At 42.6% G+C, this 7969-nt stretch overlaps 1 protein-coding gene across 1 annotated transcript in view; it reads left to right on the plus strand.

Annotated features, from left to right (window-relative positions):
- The first annotated feature begins 481 nt into the window (after window positions 1-481).
- The window catches only part of LOC117772214 (leukemia inhibitory factor receptor-like), an 8730-nt gene continuing 1242 nt past the window's right edge, over window positions 482-7969 (plus strand). Inside the window, exons 1-14 of the mRNA XM_034603187.1 lie at window positions 482-797; window positions 1862-2013; window positions 2757-2910; window positions 3005-3289; window positions 4436-4557; window positions 5320-5467; window positions 5637-5774; window positions 5862-6017; window positions 6215-6276; window positions 6666-6891; window positions 6967-7122; window positions 7217-7318; window positions 7396-7572; window positions 7926-7969. The exon at window positions 7926-7969 is cut by the window's right edge and continues 85 nt beyond it. Coding sequence (XP_034459078.1) covers window positions 701-797; window positions 1862-2013; window positions 2757-2910; window positions 3005-3289; window positions 4436-4557; window positions 5320-5467; window positions 5637-5774; window positions 5862-6017; window positions 6215-6276; window positions 6666-6891; window positions 6967-7122; window positions 7217-7318; window positions 7396-7572; window positions 7926-7969 — 2019 coding nt within the window. The 5' untranslated portion in view covers window positions 482-700. The remainder of the gene's footprint in view (window positions 798-1861; window positions 2014-2756; window positions 2911-3004; window positions 3290-4435; window positions 4558-5319; window positions 5468-5636; window positions 5775-5861; window positions 6018-6214; window positions 6277-6665; window positions 6892-6966; window positions 7123-7216; window positions 7319-7395; window positions 7573-7925) is intronic.

Consider the following 7969-nt stretch of genomic DNA (forward strand, 5'->3'; position numbering starts at 1 on the left):
GGAGCCACAAGGGGAAGTGGTTGAAATCTTCCCATAAGAATTGGCACATCCCTTCAAGAAGTTGTTACATCACCATTAGTTGACAAAAGTTTTGCGTAAATGTCATTGTAATAACATTGTTGAGATCTTAAATAAACCAACGCTATTGTTTGCAGTTACTAAAGTGACAAACCTATAATATTCAAATAACATCGATGAACGCAGGTGAATCAATGACAGTTGAAAGTGAAAAGCTTGCTGCTCATCAGTTCACGTATGAACAGCTTCAGGCTGCGAGCAGCGGTCTGGAGGCAGCCTGCCAGGAGGCTCTGTTATTAGAGGAGTCACTTCGCTGCTTCAGGCTGAGGAGTAGGAGGAGAAAACACTCATGGTTTAAGGTGGAAACGTTTCTTCTTCTCTGTTGATTTAAGAAACTCTTTAAGAAGTTGCATAGATTCCTGATGTTTCTCTTCCGTTCTCTCGTGACTGAACAAAGATCCATTTCCAAGTTAAAACATACATGTCCACACTTGCAGTGACTCATCATTGCCAGACAGTAGAGTTCTTTGGAAGGGGAGTGTTGTGTGAGGAAGTAACGTGACTTCTTGTTTCTGTGTGAGATCCACAGCAGCAGATTCCCTTTGACAGGCTTTTCTCTATCTCTCAGGAAGTGGATTTAAATGAAGATACAGCTGGATGAACAGATGTTTTCTGCTCTGTGATGAAAACGGAGTCTGTGACCAGGATGATCATGATCCCATTCATTCTGCTCTCATTGTTCTGCCACAGCTCACAGGATGGAAACACAGGAGAACAGGGTGAGTAACAATCATCATTAACCTGTGATAACTTCATCAATTACTCAATCTCATCAAATGACACTTGGTCCGTCCTTAGAAATTCAAACTAAACACAAAGATCAACTGGATTCCTGAATCAAATCATTAAGATTCTGACCTGCTGATGGAGCTCAAAGAACAATGAGTTATTACGGTTCATCCTGAGGGAACATGAATGTGTGTAAAACGCTTTATCAAGAAGTTTTACTCAACGAGCGTGAACCTGGCGAGGAAACGTCAGCGTGGTTCATCCTGTGGGAACATGAACGTTTGCACTTCATGCTTCATCATCTACACAAATATAAACTTCTCCGATCACGAACCATTAGCGTCTTTTTATGCTCATAAATGTTGCAAACAGCCACTTAACACAATCAAACATCTATTTCACTATTTCTTAAGTGCTTCTTCAGAACTTTCTCGTCAAAGTCGACCATTGATCTCAAATTTCCATCGATTTTTCTCTGTGGCCACAAACGTCTGATTCCTATAAAACTACGACGTCACTCAGAGCGAATCCTCCTCCAAGATAAATACATTTTAAATGTAGAAATACGCGAAAACAACAATATTATAGAACTAAGTAAACGAAGCTGGTAAAAGATTTGTTTGATTTAAATTGAAAGACAATTTATTGATGCTGACATTGATTATCAAGGCTCAACTTCCTGATTTCCAGAGCTTCAGTCACATCTGGAGTGATGAAGATTCACTAGTAAAGAAATACTTCATTCATTAAACAGATAATCAGGTATATTTAATACTCATTATAAATATGAAACATAATTAGACTAATTTTCTGTCTAAACACCAGTTTTATATGTTTCATGAGAGATTCTGCTGTTGACAAATTAACTAATTAAGACTTCAAATGTCGTCCTATCTGCTAATAAAGTGAAAGTAAACCGTAAATCTATCTAAACTAGTGGCAGCTGCTTCTTCTTGTGAATATCGACACGAGGCCCTGTAGTATCCCAGTAAAGCCACTGGGAGCGCTGTCATGTGACGTTCAGCTGCTGTGACACTGTCCGTCTGTCTCTCAGTTGTTCTGCATTGTGGACCTAAGAACCTGACGCTGAAGTCATCCGCCCAGACGATCAAGGCGACGTGGGAAGACGACCCATCATGCTCTGCTGTGAACGATGAGCTCATCTATGAGCTGCTGGTTCTTGTCGGAGACGAGCAAGTTCATCACGTACGAACTGATTTGTTTTATGTCACAGTTTCTGAGTTTCACAAAACCCAACCATCCACTGTAAAAAAAGATGGACGACTTGTCCTCACCTCCTCCCTCTGATGCCAAATGAAGCCAAAATATCTCAGGGATGGGGGCAGCCATCTTGCGTTGGCGCAGTATTTTTCAGCACACTTTTTATATCTCAAAATAACTAGCCTATTGAAACCAAACTTAACGTACCAAAAATGATGTATTTAACCTGTGCTTTCATTTTTTAGTTCGGTCCATGTCCCATCTATAAACATGGAGGAGGCAGGGTTTATAACCTATACTGTAGCCAGCCACCATGGGGCGATCAGGATGATTTGGCTTTACTTTTGGGAACTGTCATGTTGTCCATCTTTATATCATCAAACTGTGAATAAAGACAACAACACTTCATCAGAAATTCAACTAAAATATCTCAGATTCGAACGCTGCCATCTTGTGGTGATGACGTCATTTACAGTCAGAGTCTGTGGAGTAGTGATCAGGGGATAGAGCTGATTCACACGATCGACCTATCATGAGTCAGTCTCAGCTGTCAATCAGTACATTTCATCCCATCTGCTAACATGGAGAAGGTGGGTTTATGACCTCTTCTGCATCTAACCACTAGGGGGAGATCCAGATATTTGGCTTGACTTTTTAGGAGCTATCATGTCGTCCATCTTTATTCACAGATTATGCACTATCACCTTCTAACTTGTAAAATGTTTAAGGATCTCGTTACCGTGACGCCCGACCAGATCGGATCCCCTCACATCTGGGAGTGGACGTCACACGTGGCCTTAGAGTGCGATTCCCATTCGGTCATACTCAGTGTCCGATACAAAAACTACACAAGCCCCAGGAGACAAGAAGAAACCCTCCCAGGTTAAAGTCACACTCTGCTGATCGTAAATATTCACTCTCTGCGACGACGTACTCCACGGAAACGGGTTTCATTGTGATTCTTGTGATTTTACAGGAATGAAAAACTCCAAAGGTCCAGAGGTTTATCCACGAGACAAAGTGTTTGAGGTCGGCAGCAGAGCCACGTTCTGCTGTGTTCTGCCAGCAGGAGGAACCTTCAACCACATGTATCTGGTGGGTTATAACAGATCTGATGGGAACATCACACAGATCAACAATCAGACGTATTCACTGACCATCGTCCTGAACCAGCCGTCGCCCCCCAGCGGCACTGACGTCAAATGTGAAGCAACAATCCAACACAGGCAAACAGACAATGGAGCTACTGCTTTCATTGGCTGTAAGTAGGATTTATGTTGTGTTTAATCTGAACATGTAACTATGAGCGACAGAGAAACGTCAGGAATCTGTACAACTTCTTGAAAATGTTCTGAATGATGTGTGAGTGTGAACATGAGAAAGTTTCCTCCTTCTCTCCCTGAACGTCTGTTCTCTGTGACTCTGCTGAGTGGGTTCCATCTCCTGTGAGAAGAACTGACTGAGAGTCAGCTTCAACTGTCACAACCAGCTGCAGCTGAAGACTGAAGCTGAACTGAGATCAGTTAAAAACACTCTGAAGTTATTAACAACCAGAGTTTATCTCCAAGATTCAGCAGGAAACTGTTAAACATGAAGAATTCTGAACAGAGTTTAGTGGATTTGTTCCAGCAGCAGCTCTTCAGGGTCAGGAAGCAGAGGATCATGGGTAATATCCCCAACAGAGTTAATCATGTGTGGCTGCAGGGGGCGCTGTTACTCAGTAACAGTTACATAGTGTTGGTTTAAATGACAGATCCCAGACTTTAAATTTATCTGAACACAAATCAATTCACTGAAACTATTTATTTTGATTATAGACTCATTTGAAAGAAACAAAGTTTCATGTTAACCTGGAGGTTAATTATGAGAGGTCAAGCAGCAGCAGCATGAGGAGGAGGAGGAGGAGGAGGAGGAGGAGAGAAGGGTGTGTGGTGTCTGGGGGGGAAGAAGGAAAGGGATGTAGCTGCTCCACCAACGCCCTCCCCCACTTCCCTCCCCTCCTTTTCCTCCAAAAACAAAGCGCAGGGTTCCTAAAAACAATTTTTAAATCCACACTATGAAACTTTTCTACCTGAAAGCAGCAGCTTGGTTAAAGTGAGTCTGATGTGTGAGTGTGAACATGAGAAAGTTTCCTCCTTCACTCCCTGAATCAATCAATCAAGTTTTATTTGTATAGTCTCATATTCACAAATCCCAGTTTGTCTCAGAGGCTTTAACAAGGTGAGACGTCCTCTGTCCTTAACCTCAGCAAGAGTCAAACTACTAATTCTACTAATGCAAACAAACAACCTGACACAACATATGTGATGTGAGATTTCTACTACGACTTGAACATGTTCCTGAAACCAGGTTCTTCAGTCGACTTTTCACCAGAGCAAAGTAAAACCGTTCTTCTTTTTAAACTCAGACCCTCCTGATGATAAAGACCTTCAGTGTGAAACCAGCGATCTGGAATTAGTGGAATGTCGCTGGACAGTTGGACGAGACACACACCTGTATAAAGACACAGATTACCAGATTGTTGGAAGGTAAAGTGAATAACATGTTTGTCCTGAATCGTGAGGTTATGGTTTCTATAGCATTAGTTCGTTCATTAGCAGAAAACTACTGACACGACTTCCATGACATCTTGTGGTTTAAATTCAGAGAAATGCAGATTTTTCTGTGGTTATTCAGTTTAATAATGTTTGTGTAATCTTGTGGATTATATGTTGTGTAGTATATGTGTTCTGGAAGTTTCCTGGCAGCTGGTGAAAGGAGAACTCAGGCAGCAGCAGAAGGTTTGAATGTAGACTTGATGCATCAAGGAGACCAGGAGGTGAAACAACATACAAACACTAACAGAGCAACGTGAGCAACTGTCTCCACCAAGTCTGAAGATGTCTCCCACAGCCTCCCAGTATATCTCCCTCACCCTGCGTCACCCATGAAGGTCCCTCTCTCTGTTACATGGAGGTGTTTGCATCCTATTGGACAGTTCAGTGTAAAGTGTGTGTTCATGAATCACATTGTGTCCTCACGTCTGGTGAAACACACAAAGAGTCGGTGTCTCTGTCTGGAGCCTCTGAGTTAGATCTGAACGTCCCTGAGTGAAGACACTACAATGTCCTGTGGGTCCTTTATCTATAACCTGACCTGGGTTCTGCTCAGAGAGAGAAGGAGGATCTGTGGAACCAGACAGGCTCTATTCTCCTGTACAGATAGAATATGTCACTATACATAATATATAGTGACATATACTGTAATGTGGGAGGATGGTCAAAAATTCCTCAACAATATGTTTAATGTATTTATCTGTATTTCAGTGCATATGAATGTGATCCGGGGAAATGCACGGGTAAAGAGGACGTGTCAGCTGGTGAGAGGAAGTGGACGTTAAAGGCTGAGAATGAGCTGGGGACGGTGGAACTGATGGACACAGCAGACCTGATGAAAAGAGGTGAAATGTTTCTCATACGAGTCGGTAAACCTTTATTTGGAGGCTCTGGTGGATTCATCTAAAGACACAGTGAACATTAATGAATGATATAACTTTATATTAAATTGAAATCATATTCTCAGACGCAGGTAAAAACCTGAGGAGGAAACTGATTAAAGTTTTGTTTCAGTTCACATGTTGGCTCCAGAGTCAGTGACAGCTTCGGCCGTGAATCACAGAGACGTCAGGCTGCAGTGGAGCTGGAAGGTTCAACGCTACAAACATCTCAACGTCACGTGTCAGGTGAACGTCAGCCCCGCTGGAGCTCATGAGCCGGTGAGTGGACAAACAGAGGCTGAGCTCCGGTTGTTCAAGTGAAAACCTTCTGACTTCATCTCGTCTCTGTCGTGTTCACAGAAACCAAACTCTGGAGTCGGTCTTGATTTTGCAGTTTTGATGAACCTGATTCCAAACTGGTCGTATAACGTGACAGTTCAATGTCGAACAACACAACATTCTTCGAAATGGAGCAACTGGAGCTTGCCATTCAACTTCCACACTAAGGGAGATGGTCAGTGTGGAAGAACCTGGTTCACACTTTCATTTTCTTTATCATCCGATGCTCACATGTTAGCAATTCAAATGTTATATGAATCTGTTTGTAAATAGTTTGGAATCTTTAAGAACGTTAAACTTGAACTAGGTTTGATAATACGTCACCTGACTCTGTTTGAAAGTCTGCTCTCTGATTTTCGGTTTGTCCGACAGTTCCAGACGCTCTTGACGTTTGGATGAAGATGAAGGACAATGAGATTTTAATTATCTGGAAAGTAAGTGAGCTGAATCGAAGCTGGAATTCTTTGTAAAATCTTTACAAGTTGTTATTAATGTCTTTATGAATAATTAGAAATAAAAGAAGAAACTTCTGGCTCTAATCAATGATTTAAATGGGACATGTTCATATTCAGGTTGATCATTTAGTTTAAAGTTATATCTTGAAGCCCTGGTTTTGTCAGGGGGCGTGTCAGACTAGTCGCTAGGTGTGCATTATGCAAATGTGGTGTTGTGACATCACAATGATGAGGACGTGTCGTCCTGACGACAGACGAGATGTTTCAGGAGCTTCGGTGTTTTCACAGACTTTGATCTTTTCACTTTAAAAAACTTTGAACACACTAAAGAGTTTTAAAGGTTTTTAAAGGTTCTAACGTTCACACAGATTCTGCTGGAGAACCAGAGTCATGGACACGTGTTGGACTACACAGTGACCTGGTCAAAGATCGAAGGGACAGAACAACACAACACAACCACAGTGACTCACAACCGCGCCACACTCAGTCTGGACACAACCCAACAGTACGTTGTCAACGTTACAGCTCGGAACTTAAACGGCAGCTCGTCCCCATCGACCATCATCACCCCATCGTCATCCTCTGTTGGACTGAGTGAGTTACATTCTTTACATTTAAAATTCAAATGATTGTCAGCATCATCACTGAGGCTGTAAATCTTCATTTCAGACACAAGCTCTCGGATCAAGGGCGGCGGCGGCGGCTTCAATCTGTCCTGGTCCTCCAGTCCTGCAGCGAGCTGCGGCTACATCGTGGACTGGTGGCCGACCTCGGGTCCCTCGATGGTGACGTGGCTCAAAGTGCCTCGAACCAACGTCTTTTTGAGTGGTTAGAAATGTTTGACCTTAAAACAGCTGCACTCATGTGATGCTGCTTTTCTTCGTGTTAAAATACATATTTGCTGTTTCTTTCTCTCCAGAAAACTTCACAGAAGGACAGAGATACTCGATGTCTATATCTGCCTGCACCCGAGAAGCTCCGCTGCTGCTGGAAACCAGAGAGGGCTACGTCAAGGAGCAACGTAAGACCACTCTTTCACTTTCCTGCAGCATCTTTATTCAGCAGTGTTTTACATGTTGACTTGTTTTGCTTTGCCAGGGATACAAGACGACCTCTTTAAAAATTTGACATTGAAACAGAAGGTTTCCGATGTTGAGGTGTCCTGGGATCGGATATCTCTAAAAGAGCAGACAGCTTTCATCCAAGGCTACGTCCTGGAGTGGTTTGACAGTGAAGAGCCGAACAACAACAAGGCAGTCTACAATGCGAGCACAGGTACTAGAGCGGCCGCTTCCTTTAACACAACAGAGCTCAACGGTTACACAAGTCAAAATCATTTTCTGAATATTTTAACCGTCCAAGGTCGGCTCACCACAGGCTAAGAGACGGTTTTACATTCTCCTGTAGAAGTCTGAATGATATCAACTAGAAAAACGTGTTTTATTCACGTTGTCAAGAAGAAGCCACCAGGGGGCGATCATGACACTTTGGTTTCACTTTTGTGAACGGTCATGTCGTTAATCTTTATTGGTCGTGATACATGTTTACTAACCTTTGTGGACATCCTGATTTGATCTCATATCTCATCTTTACAGTTTTATCTCTTTATTTTCTTTCTCTGGGTTCAGACGACCCGACGTCCACCAGCCTCTCAGCCTCCGACCTGAAGACC

The sequence above is a fragment of the Hippoglossus hippoglossus genome, chromosome 12 (genome assembly GCF_009819705.1).
Source record: "Hippoglossus hippoglossus isolate fHipHip1 chromosome 12, fHipHip1.pri, whole genome shotgun sequence".
NCBI lineage: Eukaryota > Metazoa > Chordata > Actinopteri > Pleuronectiformes > Pleuronectidae > Hippoglossus > Hippoglossus hippoglossus.